At 40.1% G+C, this 21,614-nt stretch overlaps 1 protein-coding gene across 4 annotated transcripts in view; it reads left to right on the top strand.

The window, feature by feature from the left end:
• LEKR1 (leucine, glutamate and lysine rich 1) overlaps nucleotides 1-20,710 on the top strand; it is a 58,792-nt gene extending 38,082 nt beyond the window's left edge. For 3 of the 4 annotated variants that reach the window (XM_037407442.1, XM_037407447.1, XM_037407444.1), the window contains exons 6-12: nucleotides 6,480-6,561; nucleotides 8,362-8,439; nucleotides 8,711-8,914; nucleotides 10,737-10,830; nucleotides 15,769-15,921; nucleotides 16,945-17,244; nucleotides 19,966-20,710. In XM_037407442.1, the coding sequence (XP_037263339.1) occupies nucleotides 6,480-6,561; nucleotides 8,362-8,439; nucleotides 8,711-8,914; nucleotides 10,737-10,830; nucleotides 15,769-15,921; nucleotides 16,945-17,244; nucleotides 19,966-20,379 (1,325 nt within the window). In that variant the 3' untranslated portion in view covers nucleotides 20,380-20,710. The remainder of the gene's footprint in view (nucleotides 1-6,479; nucleotides 6,562-8,361; nucleotides 8,440-8,710; nucleotides 8,915-10,736; nucleotides 10,831-15,768; nucleotides 15,922-16,944; nucleotides 17,245-19,965) is intronic. The other variant, XM_037407443.1, reaches the window with a different exon arrangement.
• Nucleotides 20,711-21,614: the final 904 nt, after the last annotated feature.

Genomic DNA, 21,614 nt, shown 5'->3' with positions numbered 1-21,614 from the left:
TGTGAATACAGTTCACAGTGCTTTTTTTTTTTCTTTCTTTCTACTGGAAACTTTACCAGTTGTTGCTATTTACAAAGCAGGAACTGGAGCCTTCATTCAGCATGGTGCTGTTGGCCGGGCAGCTGAAGAGGATGCAAGCTGGGTGGCTAAATTCCTGAAACCCATTTCTGGGCAGACTCTGTGCTCGGTGTTTTGCAGACACTACAGGCTGTATCTATGGGAATTCACTCAAATAATAGGAAACAGTCAACAATTGTGGTTCTTTTTCTTTGGTTCTTCACATCTTTTCTTTGTGCATGTTCTGTGCTGTGCCCCCTCAGTCTCTGTCCTTATCACAACAGAGTCTCACTTTATGGAGAATATGATACTGCTAAAACACAGAGGTGCAAAGGAACGCAGTCTCTGCCCTTACCTGCCTTTTGTCCCTGAAGGCAGGGCTGGTCGCACGTGCTGCCTGAAAGGTTACTGTTGGCCGTTTATGGTAAGATTCATTATGAATCACAAAGATAAGTGAAATTAAACATGAATGATACCGAGATGGATTTGGACTGAAGATTCTTTAGAATGTGGTGGTACTTAAAGACTTAAAATGAATATTGGTATTACAAAGCGTAAATGCTTTTTGTTGGTTTTGCATATTTTGCGATAAGCTTTACTTTTATTACGGGAGAACATTTTTACATAAGCATGTGACTATTTTGCTGTATTCAGCAAGTTTTCAGCATAAGTTTCTGTTTGTGTTATCATTCTCCTTATTAATTTCCTCATTTTTACTATGTTTTTTGAACTTCACTGAAATCTATATGATTTAGTCTCTGTGGGCGTGAGTGTGATCCCTCAGACTTTCTGCTAAGCAGCTCCCGTTGACTTTGGTGGGAACTCTCTCTAGAGAAGGCTTGCAGAAACCAGCCATGTAATTGAATCCATTTACTCCCTCATGAAAAACTCCTGTCCAATGCTCAGTCATTACGAAAATTTCTCAAAACAAATTGAGTAAAAGAAGAAACAGACCTGAAAGAGACCACCCAAAGTACTAGAACCAAAATAAGCATTATCCCTTTCTTTTTCCTTCATTCCAGAACTTGTGTCCATTCTCCTACCTCTAGAAAGAGGAAAAAAGACTACAGTTGTTAATAGTTGCTAAAGATCTCCTATAATAGCATTAAAAAAAAAAAAAGTAAAAAAAGATAAGTTTGTGAAAAACTTCTCTGCAGCAGCCATCCCATGCAAAGAAAGGCAAAGGGCTCTGCTTTTTGTGGTATTGATCTACAGTAATTTGGTCTTAATCTGTTTTAGCAAAGCAGTCTCATTGCAGTAGAACTAGCTGTTGTCAATGTTAGATTGTTCCCACGTGCTCCTTCTAACATCTGCTTGGTGTGCGAAGCCAAAGTTTCTCCTTTTTCTGTAGGCATTCAGAGCAGTTTACTTCGTAAGGCAATGTCAGGATGAATGACAGGAAATTAAAGTTGAATTGTTCAGCTTTGGAAAAGTGTATAGAACAATACATTCCTGAAGAATGCCCAGTTGAAGAAACTAAAGTAAGCAAAAGTAACTGCAGGTGGTCTAATTTGTCCTCTGTGTACTTGGCCACAACTTCCCGTTTGAGAGAAGGTGAAGATGCCAACTCCGAGCAGCAAACGTCGCAGCTTGGTCCGGTGTCATTGTGCAGTTTTTTGTTGCAGATAACGGGACTTAGATAACATAGTGACTGCATGGCTTTGATTACAATGGGGGTTTGTCAGAGAAACCTTTAAAACAGCTGAGAGGAAGTTTTGGCAAGAACACTGTCACGTTTTTTAAATAGTCGTAACTTGTCAGTGATTTATCTCTATGGGTTCTGTTCAACAGCAAGCATGGATACTCAGTGGCTCTTTCCCAGGGAACTGAGGGAAAATGTGGCTGGCTTTCCAGGCACAAAATTGAAACAGTGAGAGGGTACTGAAGCATTATAAACCACTGATTTCCAGTGGTTTTAATGAGCAGTTAAGCTACCCTCACCATTTATCGCAGCCATGCACTACCATCAGACTTTGGGCTCTGTTGACAGTAGCTCCGTGGAAGAGCTTCAGACCACCTTCTGTCAATTTGAGGAGCACAGTCAAGCCAAAGCACCTGAGGTCTTGGTATCACAGGAATGGCAGAGACAAATAGGGGTAAATGCAGGCTAACGGTTGTGTAGTAAGTATTATCCCAGGTGTAGTCAGGATCCAGTACATCAGAACAGGAGTGCAGCCGTGAAAAGCTGGGAATATTCCCTAATTTGAGTACAGGAAGAGAAGGTACCAGTCTCCGCCTCTTTTTCCTCTAGGAGTCAAGGTCAGCAGTCTTCAGTCCTTTTTTACTGCTGAATGCTAGTTGTTGGTCATACCCAGCTTAGAAGTGGCACTATGAGGAATACTGAAAAACTGTAGAATCTGAAACAATTTGATTTATTCTTTCTTTTTTTCTTTTAGTTTTCTTTCTAATGCCTGTAAAGATGCTGATTGCTTAACTCATTGTACAAGAAAACATACAGTCGTAATGGGATGAGGCGGGATGGCGAGAGCAGATGCAAAAAGCTAAACCAAGGTTTAGCTGAATAGTGTGCGGCAAAGTTAAATAGGATTACTGCTGCTGAGCAGAGGGGTCGGGGAGGTGATGCCTGGGGCAATGCCTCTTTAGAGCTGACTATTCTTTCTTTACCTCAAGCCTGTCCTAGCTCAGCTGTTGCTGTGCTGTGTTTGTGGTGGGAATGTATTCTTTGCCTGCTGCTGGGACCGGTGTTCTTGACAGTGTCGGTACGGTCTTCCTGAGAGGTCTTGGCTCTCCCCCAGCCGACTGCATGGCCGTACAAGTGGAACCACACAGATCCTTGCTGTTCTCCTGACCCTGTACAGAACCTACTCTTGGCCTCTGGGGAAATGGGGCAGGGGCTGGTCTGTGGAGGTAATAAATGCCACTTGGGATGGAGCACAAAGGGAGTTTAACTTAACTTTTGCCAGACTGTAGGTTGATTTATGTGTGAGGCTTAATTTCACTGTTGCCAGACCTTTTCACTTTCCCTTTCTTTTCAATATTGTCATGGGAAAAACATCCTTCACCACAAAGCTAGAAGTGTCTTCTTCCTGTATGATGGCGAGAGTCAGTCCCTATGGATTTCTGAGGCTTTTTGTCAAAATGCCAACATATGATGCTCTCAGATAGAACTGTATCAAATTGCTTCTTTTGATTCTTTAAGTTTCTGAAAGTCTGGTGTAAATGGTAAGTATCCTTTACTAACTGAATATAGATAGTTAATTGTTAGTGGTAGGAAACAGTAAATATGAGTGAATTATTATCTATACTTATGATGTCCTTCCTCTTTTAATATATGCAATTTCCAAATTGCCCAGAATGTTGTCAGTTATGTGCAGATAGCATCATCCCTGAATGGAAAATACAGTACAGAACGCAAATGATGAAGCAGAGCCTTTCCAGGCTGGAGAGGGTTTGCTGTGCTTCCCTTCACAGCCCTGGTTCTGCTGGAAGGGGCTGCTTTTCTCATTGGAATGCATTTTGGGCTGGGTTTTTCTCTCGGAGTTTTCACCTGCATTTCCAGATGAGACAAATTACTTGCATAATCTCAAGGATACTGTTTTGGGTTTTGTTTTTTTTTAAGGACAGCATATCATTATGGACTCCTGGATTTCCAAATCCAGGACAGGAAAAATGCCACGTGAATTGCCATTTGCTATATTTCACTATAATTTGACAATGTTAACATCTTAGGAGTTAATACCCTGCAAAAGCACTGGAAAAATAACATAAATAATGAGTGGAAGTAAATAATTTTAGGCTTTCCCTCTAATTGTTGGTTCTCATGGAACACTGTTGATTTCGTTCTATATGTATAATTTTGTGTGTGTGTGTGTGTCTATATATATGTATACCCACACAATTTTTCAGTGTCATACTGATATAAACGATACATGGTGATTAAACATGCTTTTTATTTTTTCCCAGCAATACTGTTCTTTTCAACCTGTTCAAAAATTGCATTTTCTGTGATGTCTTATGTTCCATGGAGTAGGTTGAACTGTTTCAAGGAGCCAAAAAATAAACTTGGATGACATCCGTCTGAGGCAGTGCTATCAGCATCCCCTGCATGCTTAAAAACATGAACAGATTAACTCCAGAGGATCTGTAATGTCCAGGTCTGTTTGCTTCTGTTGATCAGGGCTTGTAATGAGCAGTGCTCTGTGTGCATCTGTTCTCATTTACTAAAAGGCTCTTTTTCTTGAATATCTACTTACACTCTTCTATTTGCTCATTTAATTATGTAGACTCTGGCTGATATGAATCAGAGTAGAAATGTTAAAAGATTAGGGCTGTGGCAATGTCTGTTTATGGCTGTGAAAATGAATGCAGGACTGCATTAGTATTTTTGTGTCTGAAATGTATAAACACAATGGCAATGGTGTATTATGCAAAAATATATTTTGTTTGCCGTCAGTGGCAGGTGGTGTAGAAGGTGCTTCTATAATTAACTTCTTCTCTCTTTTGCAAGGGTTTAGTCAAGCCCAAAGAAACTTTTTCTTAAAAAAGCTCTTTATAAACGCTGATAGTTTGAGAATGTATCTGACAGATAGGATGTACTTTATATAATTCTCTCCCTGATTTTTGTTGTTGTTGTTGTAGTCTGAGATAATGAACAACTTTCCTTTTCCCCTTACTGAAAGTATGGGAATCTTTCATGTAGTAGGATTTAGTAAAATAAGGTGTGACGTGGGGGATCGCCGGCAGGAAATCCCACTCTGGGATTATCCATCATCATAAGAGTTGCTGGAAATGACTGAAATAGGCACACAGGACAAGTTACAAAAATTCACTGCGTTCTTATGTCAGAAATGATAAATTTAAGAACAGGAATCAGTTAGCTTTGGCTTCTTGGAGGATGTATCAGAGACCTTTGAAGATGGAGAGGTTGGACTCTGTAGAGGTTCACCTTTGGAGAGGAAGTCAGCTCATTTAGCTTGCTGTTATGTTTTGAGGGAAAATGTTGTTTTTTCTTCCACTTCTAGATTTGTTGTGATGTTCTATCATACATTTTGGTTTTCCCCATGTGGTTTATGATGCTGCCTTTTCTGTAGAGGCAACTTTGATTTCAGTTAATTCTTAGGTTTTCTTGAAAGCCAATTGTCCTTGTTGATGAGCATATTTAGATACGTTCATTAAGATGAGAATCAGATTAAGATATGTGCCACTACGTCAGTTTATAGGACTTCAACTCTTGAAGTTATGACTATGCTTAGGATTTAAAAAGAAAAAATACTATTATACCACACAAAACTAGATGAGATTTCTCTGATACTTAACTGTTTAAGAAGGTGGCGAAGTTTGAATTGTTACTGTGTTCTTTGAGATGGTCTAATACATGTCACTAAGGGATTTTAAGTAAGCTTTTAAAATTGATTTGCACCGGTAAGCAAAGAGATTTAGTTGCAAGTGGTGAGAATGTTTGTTCTGTTCCTACCAGCCTGTATTTTTGCACAGCACTTGCTTCTAACCTGTGTGCAACAAAATGCTTGGGTGCTGTGCCACAAGTGCAAACTGATGGCTGGCTGTCCTGCTACACCATGTTTGGGGAGACCTGGCTTACTCAGAGGTTTGTAAGCTAGCAAATCAGAAGCATGTGCTGGGATTAAATATCACTTTTTCATTTACATGACACTGTGCAGAAGGAGTGATATTTAACAGTTCTTGTATCTTTGCTTGTTGTTTTCTTCAGAAGATTTTTTAAGTGGAGGAAAAATAAAAAGATAATTAATTGTACAGATTAAAAGAACTGGGGTATACTGGCAGTATACTGGCAAAAAGGCAGTGGCTGATTGAAACTGATAGGTGATATGTTCTGAAAAATAACATGTAGCTAAGAGAGTCTAAGACAAAATAAATAGTACATTAAGTCAGCTCAATGTCATATCAAGTAGCATTAGCAAGTTATTTTCAGGTCAGCCCTCCTGCATGCTTCTGCTCTCAACTTTATGTACAAACCACATGATTTACATTCATGCAGTTCATATTTACATTTAGTTGAATCTGATGTTTCCTGGTAGGATAAAAAAACCCAGAGAAACAAAACCCAGCTTTGTGCTATAAAGCCAGTCTCTGCTAGTGTATGAATAGAAATGGGAAGACTGTTCCAAAGTGAAGTGTACAGTGGTGCAACAGCATTCCAACCTTTTCAATAGAAGTAATTTGTTATTCTTAAGAAAATCTAAGGAACTGGATTATATGGCTTGTAAGCAGTGAGAAATTGGTTCGAATGTTACAAGTCATAAACCTGTACTTTTCACAGATGGCCATTCTGTGCTTTCAGAGCCAGTGCTGTGATGTACTTTTGCCTGTTTGAGGTGGCAGTGAGGATCTGCATGTCTGAGATGCAAATAATACACACTCTGTATAAAAGTGAATTATTTTAGTACAAATACAGACATGAAACCCATGTTTTTTGCTTTCAGATTTAACAAATCAAGTAGAGACTATTGGACTGAAGCTGCAGAAAGTGACAGCCGAGATGGACCACTACAAAAAGCTGTTGATGTAAGTTTTCTGTTTGCTTGATTGTTTTGCCACTGCGCATAAAGCTGTAACCAGACCACTTTTTTGCAGAAAGCTTTGCTTGTCATAATGATTTGAGAAGGTTATGACCGACAGAAAATATTTTATCTTCATGTTACACAGTCTGTATTTCTAACAACCTGACTGAGTACGTCTCTTTGTGGAAGCAGTTTTCTTCCTCCAACTGTGTTTAATGATACAGGAAAGAGGAGGGTTAAGTCAGATCAGTTCAACACTTCATTTAACACACAAGTGTAGGATACATTTAGTGAAATTCATGTAACTTTTGGACTAAAAATGTATGTGGAAAGTAGTAATTTACATTGTAGGTTTTGGATGGAGGGAAGGGTGCGATAAAACTAATCAGAAACTTCAGTATTTAATCAGTGACTATGTTTTCTTTTTTTATTTGCCCCCCAACCCCCAAAATGGAAATTTGCTGTGACTTTCCCCCATGCAGCAGTATGCTGTTGCATTTTGTAATTTTACTGTGTTGTGCCCATGGTTTCAAGTAGAAGTATGCAAAATGTAAATTAATAAAGCAAAAATAGAACGTCATCAAAACTTGTTGGAGCTAACTGAAGCACCATGAGTGAAAAGAGAGCACTCAGGCAGACTGAAAAACTCAGCTTGCTCAGTTTTCAGCCCACTCAAAAGGTGCGGCACCTGCAGCGGTGCCACTTTTCTTAAATGTTGTTGGGCTATTGCACCTTGTTCTCCTGGGATACTCTTCTAATGGCCAAGCAGGGGCCATGCAGGGGAGTTGCCCGGTTCCCCGTGCCCAGGGGCTGCCCTCCATTGGCTTTCATGGGAGCTGTATCGGGCACCCAGAATAGGGCCGGGCACCTCACAGGGTCCCATCTGGACACCGCGGGGCTCAGTGGGACCTGTCTCGTCACCTCTGAAAGCTGTGGGATCCAGGCTCCAGATACTTCCCTATATTTAAAGTGCTTGTTACTTGCATATAGCATAGAGTACCATTCAGAAAGAGCTGCACTTTATAATTCACTACTGAAAATAAAAATTACCATTTCAAATATTAAGCCCAAAAGTAATGAACTAGCAGTGCCAATCTCGAGACTAGCTGTCATCAATCTTTTTGTGTGTTTTCCTGAAATTTAAAGAAGGATAATTTCTTTTACAATGTGTGCTTTCTGGTTTTGGTTCCTATATTCAGGCGGTCTGACCGATCATAACGAAGTTGCAAATATTTGGAATGCTTAGCAACAAAGTATTTTAATGATATACAAGTACTGAGTATGAAGAAAGATTTCATGAACAGTTAAATAAACAGTAAAGGGTTTCCAAATGTACTATTAAAATTTCAATGTAATATGGGTACAGTTTAATAAAATAACATATATCTGTTTAAATGTAAATATGAAGCTTAACCATGGTTATTAATTGATGAAATGATGACATAATAACAAGAAACCTGCAAAGTTTCCAGCCCTCTTACCTACTAAATTGTTGTTTGTTCATTTTTATTCTCATCTTGCTTGATACTTTCATCAGTGTTGCAAGATCTCACTTTCTTGTTTGCAACATTAAACTTGTGATGCTAGGTTAGGCTGAGATTACATTGGAATTGTAACTTCCAGTTACTTAAAAATGTTAGCTAGAACTGAAAGAACTTTTTGTTTGTCTGTCTCTTAACTGAAATAGAAAATGCAAGTTAGCTAATAAATACATCAATAAATGCTGTTCAGATTACTGCATGAGTAAAGGCTGTCAATTGTTTAGACAATATACTTTTTTCTTTTTTTTTTACTGTTTTCTTAGGGTAAAATCAGCGGAACTTGATGTCTGTCAAAATGAACTGAAGAAAATGAAATATGAAAATGGACTTTCTGAGTCAAGGTGAATGCAGAAATTATATTTCATAAAAGATTTCAGATCAGTGAGAGCAAAAATTTTATTATTTTAATGTGTTTTTTATACGATCATTTTTTTCTGGTTTTGTGTTAAAATCACTAGATTTAACTTCATAAAGAATATTTTTTATTAGACAAAACACAGGGGTTTGTCTAATATTTTATTTTCCAGGTACAAATTATTTGTCTATTTAGTTTCTGTCTGTAAATAAGAATATAGTAAGTATGATGCTGATAGTCTTTTATTTCATCTGTAGACTTACAAAAGAGCTCAAGGAAAAGGAGGAATCTCTTCTAATTTGTCAACAAGTATGCAAACACTTACAGGAAGAAGTGGCTGACAAAGAAAGGAAAGAAGAAGATCTAAAAAGAAGAACTGGTCGATCAGAAAGTGAGCTAGAAGCACTTAAAACTCTTCTTCGACAAACAGAGGAAGAGGTGGTGATGTTGAAACAAGAAAGGTAATTGGAGCCGAGTCACCATGGGTAATCTGTGACAGTACGTTCAGCCTAGACTGTTCTTTTGGAAATCTACTAAAAATAAAAGATTCCTCCTCAGCCTCTCTCACTGTCACCAAAAGGATGGATAGATTCTGTAAAGCACCAGAAGTGGTTTGTCCAGTTGGGATGCAGGAGGAGAGGCAGCAGAACGAGGGGTGTGGCTGTGGCACTGGGCTGGACTGAGAGAGACCTGTTGGTCCAGATCAGTGTTCTGAAATCAGTGCCTTGCCTGTGTGCTCAGGATAATCCTGCCCTGCCACTGTCCTCTCTCTCTCTTGCTTGTAGGGCAAAACTTGTCTTGGCAGCCCTGAGCTCGTATCCTGAAAATTTGGGATTTATTGAATGTGGTTTTGGTTTTTTAATTGTTACAGTATAGACAAAACTTGAATGAAAAAGTTAAAAAAAAAAAAAAAAAAAAAGGGGTGGGGTGGGGTGGGGTGTGGGAAGCCCCGCTTTGCAGTCCAGGTCTTCAGCTCAAGCTTCATCTAAACACCCATTTATTGCAGTTGTTGTAGCTGCTGTTTATTATGTGAGGCTTGTAGAACAAGAGCCCTGGAGAGTTTAAATTCTTGTAACTTGTGTTATTAGCAACTTGCAAACCGTAACAATGCTATAAATATTACAATGTGCCAGATTATAGGATATGTTTTAGTATTTGGTGAGGTCTATGGACAGCTTTCCACCAGTCTATTCTTATTCAAAAGCTTCTCAGATATCAACAAAGCTGCTGTTTGTCCTGTAATTACTTTTCAGATGTGAAAAATAAAGCATAGAGTTTCTGAGGATTCTTTTCTGCAATGGTATCTAGTTTGAGTGGCTTTGTTTTAGACTTCTGCACTTACCAACCTAAATCCATGTTTTTCTGATTGCTCTGAGTGTAAGCTATATATCCAGTTTTATTCCTAACAACCGCAGGCTTGTTCTTCCTATTTAAGTGTCCTACTAGTAAATTTTCAGTTACTGATAAATTACCTTGTCTTTTATTGGCAAAATAGAATGTGCTGTCCCCTGCTTAAGACATGGTGGTACATTATTTGTTTGTTTTGTGTACAATGGAAAATGCATTCAGAAAAGTGACTTTTGGAGAAGAGAAACATTTTTAGAGTGATGTGCATCAAGAGACGTTAAGCTATTTTTGCTCTTAAAGGGTTTAAATATTCCCTGTACTTTAGTACCTGCATGAAAAGATATTACATGTTAATTTTAAAAATACTTCCCTTCTACTTGAACCCCAGATACGTGAGTTGTTCCAGTTGATATATTGCTAATAATCTAAGTTACAAGAGTTGAAACTCTCCAGTGCTTTTGCTCTACCTCACATAACAAACAGTAACTCTTAACAGTAGAAACTACTCAGTGTTTTTAATTCAAAACCTATTTAATTTGAAACTTTTTTTACTTAATGATAGTAATATTCTGAGTTCATTAAATACAGCAATTTCTGTTTGACCATTATAACAGTTGTTCAGTGTTCTTCAAAATTTGACATGAGAAATACTAAAAATATTTGAAGTTTGAATATATGTGTGTGGAAGAAAGATCAACTGTAGTATTTTCTTTAAAACATAAAATTCATAAAACATGTGATGGCATTATGCAAATGCTAAACAGTGATTACTGCTGTGCCTCTGGGCTCCAGGCAGGATTCGTGGGCTTACTGCACAGAATACTAAACAAAGCGGAAAAGACGAGCCTTTACCACAAAGGACTTAATTGCAAGAAAATGGCATACCACCAATCTGGGCAGAGCACATATTTACATACGAGTTTTTGTGGTTTCTAGGGAGTTAATGCTGATTTCTCATCAGAACAGAACAGAGCAGCTGCAGGAAACATTAAGACAGAAGATGAGGAATGAAGATAACTGGAGGGAGAAGGTAATACTGGATGTGCAGTTGGCACCCTTTTGATTTCTTCTTTATATTTTTTTTTCTAGCTGTAGTCAGCTGTCACGGATGAGTACAAGTAAGCCAGGTATCTATCTCCTCAAATGCAAATGTGTCAACAGTATTCTTTGTACTAGAGGATTTAAGGAGTGATCTCTCTACATAGGTTGAAACTGAATGCGAAAGGTATGTAGTATGAGTGTTTACAGACTTGGCAGATGTTCAGGTCTGATCTAGACTTCCCAGGTTTCAGGGTGTTTGTGAGGTGCCTGTGTTGGGAGTGCAGTCCACAGAGAGCCCAGGTGTGAGAAACAGGTCTGAGCCCACTGAACCTCTGGTTTCCCAAGCTCAATGCGTTCCCCGTGTGTTCTGCAGGAGGGGGTGCAGCAGGAAAAGCCACTTTCATGGACCATTGTCCTACACAAGTACAGATCTCACCCTGTTCTGTCTCCCACGGTCTGGGTTATCAACTCTGAACCACAGTTCTGTGTGGGGAAGCGTATTGGTGCCTGGATTTGTTTCCTGACATGTCTGGCAGAGGCTAGGAAAACATATATTTACTATTGAAGCAGTTTCCTAGTAAAAACAAGGTTGGGCGTTGTTGACAAGACGGAGAGCGCAGAGCCTTCCTGCTTGTGGGTTAGGTGAAGTGAAACTGAAAGTTGCTATTTGTAAAACAGAACTGTAAATAAACAATAAGCAGATGAGCAAAAATACCCTTTGCTTACAAGACAGGTGTTTGTAAACCAAAGCAGAGCTAAACAAACAAGCTGCTGTAGCATAGTGTCTCCAGAGCAGACTCCAGAACCTCTCTGGGCAGCCTGTTCCAGTGCCGTGTCATCCTCCAGGTAAAGCAGTTTTTCCTCGTATTCGGATGGAGCTTCCTGTGCTGCAGTTTGTGCCCGTTGCCCTTTGTCCTGTCGCTGGGCACCACTGAAAAGAGCCTGGACCCATCCTCTGGACACTCGTTTTCAAGTCATTTGCATGCGTTGGTGAGATCCCCTCTCAGCCTTCTCCAGGCTAAACGGGCCCAGCTCCCTCAGCCTTTCCTCCATAAAGGAGATGTTCCAGCCCCTTCGTCATCTTTGTAGCCTCCACTGGACCCTCTCCAGTAGCTCCCTGTCTCACTTGAACTGGGGAGCCCAGCCTGGACCCAACATCAGGACAGAGCAGAGGGGGAGGATCACCTCCCTTGACCTGCTGCCCACGCTTCTCCTCATGCACCCCAGGATCCCACCACCCCCTTGGCCACGAGGGCACACTGCTGGCCCATGGGCAACTTGCTGTACACGAGCGCTCCCAGGTCCTTCCCCGCAGAGCTGCCCCCCAGCAGGTCAGCCCCAGCCTGTGCTGGTGCATGGGGCTGTCCCTGCCCAGGAGCAGGACCTTACACTTGCCTTTGACCTTCATAGTCCCTGAGCTAGAATGGACCTCAAGTGTGCAAAGGCTTCTGCTCCTTCTGCTGACCTCCAGTATCACCAGTTCCCTTCGGGCAGTCCTCTCTCTGCCAGACAGTCTCCTGCTAATGACTCTTCTGGGTTGTCTTGCTTGCCTTCCCTGCAAATCAGAGCAGTATGAAAATAAAGACTTCAGTGAAATTTACTGTGAAAATACCTCTGTGTTTCATTTGACACTCCTACGACTTGGCTTCTCTGTGAAATGGCCCATCTTTTTGTTGTTTTATTAATTGTTTGCACACTTTTTTATTAAAGGCTTGCATGCACTCTCCCACCCAGGCCCTTTGGGTAATCGGGCAGTGGTTTCTTTCATGGCGAGCTGGAAGGGCAAGGTGGGAGGAAGAATGATAAACCTTCCATGGATGTATGCTCCTTTTTACATGCCCATTTTTCCTCTATTTAATGGAGTGAAGGAAAAAAGAAATTAAGTAAAGGCTACAGATAAGAAGGATGGTTAAAATACAGCCAGGAGGATGCCCCGAATTCAGGGGATGACTGGCTTGGCTGGGGAACAGAGAGTAGGAAAAAGTGAGGTTGTAGTTTGTTAGTTGTCTTTTAGTATGTACTTGGATTTGGAGTCTTCTGTGGAAAGATAATTTCAGCTGATTTTAAAAATATAGGTGTATGCCCATTTTATGTGCTGGTTGAATAGGTGGTTTCTGAGTTAATTGCATGGCTGGTTGGAACGCTGGCAGTGCTACAGCTCCTGGTTTATACTGGGCTTTGAGCACCTGCACTGCCTAACGGCAGTCTGGGGTGCCGGGACCTGTGGCAGGCCAGGATGCCTTCTCCTGGAGTTTTGGGTGATGCTGGGAAGCTGAGCCAGAGACTGTAGCTGGGATTGGAGAGTGCAGCTGCCACTCTCTTCCAGTGGGATCTGGAAAGCTGTTTACCGTAAACAACTGTGAGCACGTAAACTTTTTCACATGAGCACCAAAACCACCCCCAAATGAAAGAAAAGAATTTTTTTAAAAAAAAAAGGGTGAAGGAAAAATTGAAAAAAGCATTGAACAATAACTCTGACTTTTCTGATTTAAGCCTTGTATAATTGGTGACTAAAATTGCCATCTCTTTTGGTTCAGTACGTGGTAAGTGCCTGAAAGCTTTATTTAGTCTCAGGAAAATTTTTGGACTACTAGCAATTAAGATCAATTACATTTCTTTCAAAACTTCTTAACCTGTCTGTCGCAGGATATAATTTTAGAATGAGGTCACACTGTCTGCATAATCACGGTGTATTGTTGAACCTGACATTACAACAAGATAAAGGCTGCTACTAGTAAGAGAAATTACAGCTTTGCTCTCACAGCCCTTAAAATGTAGCGAACAGCAAGTGCTCCAAAAACGTTCTCATCAGACAAAAGAATCAACATGTGACAAAGTGACAAAGTTATCTTTTTCTTGGGTCAGTGTGCCATTGTGTAAGTATAAAGTGTTCCATTTTTTTATTTAAAATACAGGTAATCATAGAACGGTTGGTGTTGGAAGGGACCTTAAATTGTTTTAATGGAACAACAACAAAAAAATCTTTTACAAAAGATTTTAAGATTGATATAAACATTTGTGTATGGGTTATTTGTTTATTTTTTTAGTATGTATTAATGAGGTACATGTAAGTGGGTTTAAAGCAATTAGTAGCCATTATGCTTTCTTTGAAGATGAACTGCTATTTTATTTCCAGTTCTGGTTATCAGCTTTATTAGCTTCAAGTGTTAAATGGGAAAAATGCTTTTATAATCTTCAAAATGAGCTTAGAGGTTTTTTTATACTGCCTTTTATTTTTTTAGTATTTGTGATCAGGTAGCTTCCGACATATGGTCTGCTTCTATAATAATATATGGAGTTAATAAATGTGTTTTTCTATTATTAGAAATTCCCATAGCTAATAATGTAGAAGATACAAATATACTACAAATAATAATAATAATGATGACAATAATAATAGCTTGCGTTGAGGATCTTATAAATATACCAATTTTAAGCTAAACCTTAGCTGGGGGATTTGTGCCTATTCCATGTCCAGAATTGGGTATATTTTGATTTTAAAAATAATGTAAGTATTTTCAATTTATCTTTTCCTCAAGAAGAGTTAGGAGGATTTGTTATACTTTTGCTCATAATTACTATGTGAAATTAGATAATTGTAATTAAGCTCATTCTGAGCTTCTCTGCTTTTAATAATTTTAAGTAATTAGGCTAGTGTTGTGCATGTTTAATGTGCCTTTCATATTCTTCCAGCGCGCTGCAATTAAGTCCATTAGAATTCAGCCTGCAGAAACACAGTATTAACATAGTGGTTTAGGAAAAGTATTTTTCAAAATACAGCCTTTGGTATTGGAGAGTCTGAAATAAAAGCCTCCAGAAACCAGGCTTTTATTTTCAGGAAATTATGGCTGAATTTTCACATTTGCATTTATAATGTTAAATATGTGAGATGTCTTAAGGACTGGGATATTTTACCCAGAATTTGCAGCTCTTTCACTTCCATTTCACCACTTTTTTTGTCCAGAGCTTGTCCCACATATGTATCATCAGTGCAGTGTTGTTTGGACTCAAAAATGAGCCAGAGCTGCTCCCTACAGTCCTCAAGCCGTGGAGCCTTGCTGCTCCCTGGAACCTTGAGCTGGTGATGGGGCCAGGGCGGTGGCTGTGCACCACCAGCACCAGGCATCCTGCTGCTGCTGTGCGGAGAGGTTCAGTGGAGGTTCCTCTCTGCTCCTTCCTCTAGATTTCTGGTATTTATAGCAGATTTAGGTTAAGAGGCACGCATGATGGAATAGGTGCGTGGTGCTAACATGCATTGCACTTCTAAATTGCAAGATGGCATGTGTGGAGTGTGTGTCACCTGAGCATGGTCCTTGGGAGCCGGCAGATGAGCACTCTGTATGGTAAACTGCTACTCTGAGAAGGCTGAGTGGCAGAGCGTGGATAAGTGATTTTGTAAGAAAGAGTTAACACCTTTATATTTTAATATTGAGCTTATGGCCTATTTTAAGCACAGTGGATGTTGTTTACTGTGAAATGTATCATTTTACTGCATTTGAAAGTCGTAAAAAGCTGAATTTTACCTCCAGAGCAAATACTTCCAGCAAAACAATCATCTATTTCAAGAAGTAGCTAAGGATTTTGTAACAGTGTTTTCATAGTGATTTAGCATGAAGTTCAATTGCCTACGTTTAGGCCTCTAGCACCACTCGAGACACCGTGGGGCTTGTGCGACGTCTCCCCAGGGCTGCCGGCTGTGGCTCGGTGCTGGTGCAATGCAGAGCAGAAGCCAGCTGTGCCACTGGGAGCTGCCGGCCAGGGGAAGCTTTCCCTCGCCAAGCTCCAGCGGTTGCGATTGTTCGGATGTGTCCAGCGCCCAAAATCTCAGTCTGCCAAATTTCACATCACTCCATTTATGGCAGTGTAGAATGTGAAAAGTATTTTAGGATGAGCTGCTACGTATTGTTGAAACCCACTTGTTCCCTAGATGGAGATTGGTCTGGCTAAAGGTGAAGCACGACACAAAGAAGCAATTCTTAAAGTCAAGGAAGAAGCGAGAGTGGAACTAGACATTGAGAGACAAAAACAGCAAGAACTAATCACAAAATATCAGAGAGATCACGAAGAGCTCCAGAAGAAGGTGTGTAACACTCGAGGCAAGTTTTGTGACAGTAGTGTAAACTATTAAAAAATGGTTCATGAAGGACTAAAGCCATCTTTATGTGTAGTCCTGTATCTAAATGATATATTTTTTCCCAGTCTTAGTATATGTTATATTTTTTTCTTTTTTTTTTCTTTTTTTTTCTTTTTAATGGAATGAGCCAAAAAGTAACTATTCTAGTTAAATTTAAATGGTGTGGAAGTTCTTTCTTTTCTTGCATTTTCTCTACCGGAAGTTCATCTATGTCCATGGACTGTACTTATTACTATTTTTAAACTAACATCATAATTTTTCAAAAGCTTTGGAATGTTTCAGACTATGATGAGTTCTCACAAAACCATCTGTACTAGTGTTGGGTTTTTTTTCCTTTCCCAGATTAATTCAGCACCAATGGGGTAAAGTCTAGTGGCCAGTTAACTGCTTTCTTGTCTGTGTTGGTGGTTGCATCACATGCTGTTGGCTATTCCCAGCTACCCAGACCTACAGTTTTTTGGAAATTTTATGTAGAAATTGAAATTTGTACCTATAACCTTAGTTTTCAAAAGATTTGACACATTTCTTGAGAATTCTGGAAAAATCAAAGAAATTTGTTGAGATTATATTGTTGTTTAAAATTCAGTATTTTGCACAGTGTTTTAAAAAGCTGAAAATAACAGTTTGGCTTAGTTCACTTTCCAAATATTTGACTATGATTTTAAAACCCTGAAGAAATACTGACTTGCAGTAAAATTTTTTTTCCCTTTTTTACCTCTCTTTGTTTGTTTGATCTTGGATATACTAATTAATCTCTCTGTTCCGAGTGAGTTTTGATTAATTTACAGCTCTGATATCCTTTGAGAGTTTTATGTAAATTCAAAGCTTTTTTTTTTGCCTCTGAGGACACACATGTTTGCATCTGTGTTCTTTTTTCCTGAAGTCAACATTTGTCTGATACTTAATTGTATGTATCTTAAGATATCCACTGAATATAGACTAATGAAATTTTTGTCTAATCTCATGCAGATACCAGGTTTAATATCCAGTGCCACCAATAGCTTAAGGATGGAGACAGAAATTCTTGAAAAGAAGCTACAAGATGCACAGATCAAACTCGCAGAGAAAGATGAAGATAAGGAAAAAGAAATTCAGAGCCTTAAAAGACTAATTACTGAGCTTGAATTTCAGCTGACAATGGAAAAGAACAATAACGAATCATTTCTGGACAATATGAGGAAAGAAATGAAACACAAGTCAGATGAACTGGAAAAATTAACCCAGGAGAGGACACAGCTGATTCACAATTTGAGTCAAGTTCAAGAGGAGGTAGGAACATGACTGAGGAAATGCCTTGCTATTTTTACTTAGAGACATGTGATTTCTAAAATCATTCACAGCACCTATATTTCAGACCCTGTTATGTACTGGTTTAAAAACCATTGAAATTAAAAGATTTATAAAACTAGTCCATCATAATTTCATAGATACAATATGTCACAATATATCTTAAGTTCTTAATTCAGCAAGCACTTAAACTAGTGTTTAATTTTTTCAAAAAAAAAAAAATATATTTATCAGGTCCTGCAAGGCATTTCTTGGTCTCTAGCCTGACATCATGCTACATAAGCATGAGTAAACACTAAAGCATTCTTCATGTTTTTAAAGTAGAAGACACGGACATTTCTCATGCTTTGAACTGGACAGCAGCAATCCTCCCAGTAATCTTACTTATTTTGGAAATAATTTGTAAGAAAAAAACTTCATACTCTCAAAAGGAAGAAGAGTGGACCCAGTCCTGTTTAGAGTAGCTTCTGGGGCAGAGACTACATCTCTTAATGTAGGAGTATGTGTGTGCATCCCACTGTGCTAATGGGGATGCATCTCACCTCCCACCAGTAAAGCCACTTTCTGTAACATAGGAATGCATAAAACCTAATCAAATGTGAAGAGAAATTTGGCTGGTGGATATTCTTACCACAAGCATTTGCTGAATGTTTGGAATATAATGGGAAGGGAGGAGAGAGCTGTACTGCTCTACGAGAAATGTGAAGTCAGGGACTGCAGATAAGATTAGACTGGAATGTCCAAAGTAATTAAGTGGCAGAAAAAAAATGGTGAACAGAGAAAATAAACCTCTTCAAAATGAATTAGGGCTTGGGTCGATATTTATTTCTTCCTTGAAAAGGGTTCAGAAACACTGTGTTAGTAAAATTAGAATGATGTTGGCAGTTCTTCTGTCCTGTACCTATGGAAAATGCTCTTGGAAAGACCTTCAGCAGAGTAAGGAACACTTATCCTCAATTGTGAGATCCACCAGCTCTGCTGACGTTCTTAGTTTACACACTTACACACACACACACGCTCTCACACATACTCACACCCACCCCCCCACCCCCCACCCCACACCTACACACATACCCCCCTGAAGCAGAATTCCCCCTCTAATATAAATTGTGTGAGGAAATGGGGACATGAGTGGCTGAAAGCTGAAACTGTTTTTAGGATAAACTTTGCACCAGGATACTTTCTCAGATTTGCAGGTAACAATTCCCAAATAATTTCATGGACTATCGGTGACAGTCTGAGTGGCAGGAAAAGTAATATCTAACTTTCTTTTGTTAAGTTGCCTGCAGAGTTTGGTATTCAGAGAATAAGTTCGATTGGATATTTATATCTCTCCCTCTTTTGCCTCTGCATGTAGTTATGTTCCTTCTCCAGCAGCTCCTTCGCCGGCAGTTGGCACAGAAGTTAGACATCCTGAGCAGAAATTCTGTTTTTCCACTCTACATCCGCTACAAAGTAAAATTTTAAAGTCTTAAAAAAAATTGGTCAACAAAAGACTCAATTTCTCCATAATTTTTGAAGTTTTGACAGAAACGTGCCTGCAAAAATGTAGTAGTTTAAGTAACCTCTTCTTGACTAAGCAGAGTTTACCGTCTTCCACTTTAGTGGGAACAGACTTCTGTGCTCTGACTGTACTGATACCGGTAATTGCTCTTCAAAACATCAAAAAAGTGCTATTGAGGTTATCTTTCTTACACATTTTCATCCCTGTATACACCCACTGTCACAGTCATGTGGCGAATTTCAAATACAAATGTTCGTCCTCCCTTCAAGGTGATACGTGAGCTGACCTGGCATACAGCTCATTCCCTTAGCGCTGAAGAGGTTTACATAGAAAAGTTTGTGTCCGAGCAATGAGGTTGTGTGTGACTGAGGGGGCTCTCCGTGTGACTTGATCGTCACACTGTGCTGGAGCTTGCCTTGGTGGTTGCTTCCCTTCCATTCTCGTGGACCTCCTGGTGTTGGCCACAATGGCTTGCTAGAAGAACAAAAGAGTGGGGGGTTCTGCTTGTAGGAGTACTTTCAGTAGTTCTGACTTCTGTGACTCAATTTAGTGATGTCGGCTCTCGTGTTTTCTTTGCTTTTTGTTGCAGCTGGAAGCCAGGAAAATTAGCATCACAAATAAGTTCCACACAATATAACAACTTGGGGACTTCTGTAGTGCTGGAACGGTTTCAGTTATCTGCTCCAGGCCCTACCAGTCACTTACCATCACAGTGCAACGCTTGTGAAAAACACTAGACTGAAAATTATTTATCCCAATTATTTGGGAAATAATAATCAAGAATGCAGTCACAAAAAAAAAAAGAGTGCACAATTATTTAAATTAGAGAGGAGGATAACTTCTTGAACATCTTATCATAATGAACTGGCACAGTAGTACTCAGCCTCTGTCTGTTGCTTTTTCCTTTCCAAGAGCAGCATTCCCAGTTTCCCCCTCGCTGGAGGGTGGGCAGGAGATCAGAAGTAACTTCTGATAACTTACCTCATATTTTCCACTGTCTCCTGAGGGAATGAAGGGTGTGTAAATGCTGATGTATGTCCTTCAGTTCTCCTTTCAGAGAAACCAAAATATGGGGAAGCATGGAAGGATTTGTGTGCATCAGCACCCTCCAGCCGCCCCTGCCTTAAGCCTGAGAGCTGAATAGGCGCAGGTTTTGACTAATGGCATTTTGTACAGCCAGTGTTTGTTTCTGTTTGCAGAACACTCTTCTCCAGGAAACGGTGCGCAGAGAGTGTGAGGAACGCTATGAGCTGACTGCAGCTTTGACTCAAGCCAGGGAACAAGTACTGGAACTAAAAAAGCTCAGTGGAAACTTCCCGTTATCGCCGTGTTCCCTGGCTCAGGGCAGCCTAACCTCCCCTGCTGCCCTGCTCGCTGATTACGGACAGAAGAGCCGCACAAGCCCGGGCACTGGGAAGGAAATCAATCTCTCCGGACAGTTTGGTATTTCACGAGCTGCGAAGGCACCCACCTCCGGTAAGCGTAACAGCAGCAGCAGCATGGCCTTGCCGGCTCTAGCCCCACCGCATCCTCCGAGAGGAAGGGCAGCTTCGCTGAATGAGCCCAGGAGCAGGATTACTGCAGCTATAAGAAGACAACTGAGTCAGCTCTGACAGCCACGTATGCATGCATAGCGCATGGGAAGCCATTCCAGTGCATCAAATGACCATTCAAATGACCATTTACTTGTGGACCCTGAGGGTCAAATCTTAGCTGATGCAATTCATGCATTTTGACAACTTAATTTTAAGTTAAACTTTTATACATTTGTAATGCCGTAATGTTTCTTTGTCCATTGCATATCGGCGTAACTAATTGCTACCTACATTTCAAAATGAGAAAAGTAAAAAACAAAAAATATTGTCTCTCCAAGAGGAGCACATCTTCAATAGGCGTAATTAAAATAATTGCTAATTTCAAATACTATTTTACTTAACCACTTCATTGGAATCTTCCTATTTTATGTGTTCTCCCATGTAGCTTAATTGCTCGTTTCTGGTGTAAAAATGTGATTTGTTTGGTTAGAATCGGATTTCTGCCATTATTTAATTGAACAGTATTACATTTGCAAATAGTTATGCTTAGGTCAGTGAGACTCGCTAGTTGTGGAGTATATATCACTCAGCATGAAAACGTGGCCAATCTGTCTGCTCAGTAGACTAGCTGTTGGCAGGGACACTCTGTGTGCAATCTTCAAGCTGTGCTAATTAACAAGGAGTTGAAGACTTAATACATTTTGTCCAAAAGATGGTTGCCTCTTGAATTTCATTAGAAAAGTGCCTTTGTTAAGCATAATTTCAGGCTTCAAAGTAGACACGCTGGAGTTCTCTGTAAAATTGTTACACAGGAGGATCAATATCTTGATTTACTCCTTGATATGTGGAACCGTCGTTTGTTTCAGAGTATAAAAAGCCCAGAGAAGTCTCAGTTATCTTTGCTAGCACGCAGACACTGCAGGAGTAGCTGCTCTTTGAACACGGCAGCTCTGTGTGGCTGTTTGTCGGTTTGTCGGTGTGGAGCTGCTGTGGCGGTTTGTCGGTGTGGAGCACCGGGTGGGCAAAGCAAAACAGCGATGGGCAGCACAGTCTGGGATTTTTACTTACTGTGTCACCAGATTCTCAAGTGTTTTGGACAGGTAGCCTGAACAGGGCCAGTTTGGTGACAGTAACAGCTTCTGGCGACAGCCCGGCGGTCAGCAGACAGAGAGGCAACGAAGCAGCCCAGGTCAGCCTGGCAAGTCACTTGGGCAGAGGTGGACCTGCCGCGCTGAGCCAGCTTGGGCCAGGCCTTGGGCCAGGGCAGAGCTGTGGCTGAGCTCCAGGCTAGTGGGAGCCCCTGGTGTGGGGGC

Source organism: Falco rusticolus, chromosome 13, assembly GCF_015220075.1.
Source record: "Falco rusticolus isolate bFalRus1 chromosome 13, bFalRus1.pri, whole genome shotgun sequence".
NCBI classification, from domain to species: Eukaryota; Metazoa; Chordata; class Aves; order Falconiformes; family Falconidae; genus Falco; species Falco rusticolus.
Note: the sequence above shows the minus strand (reverse complement) of the source record. Positions and strands in the feature narration are given on the sequence as shown.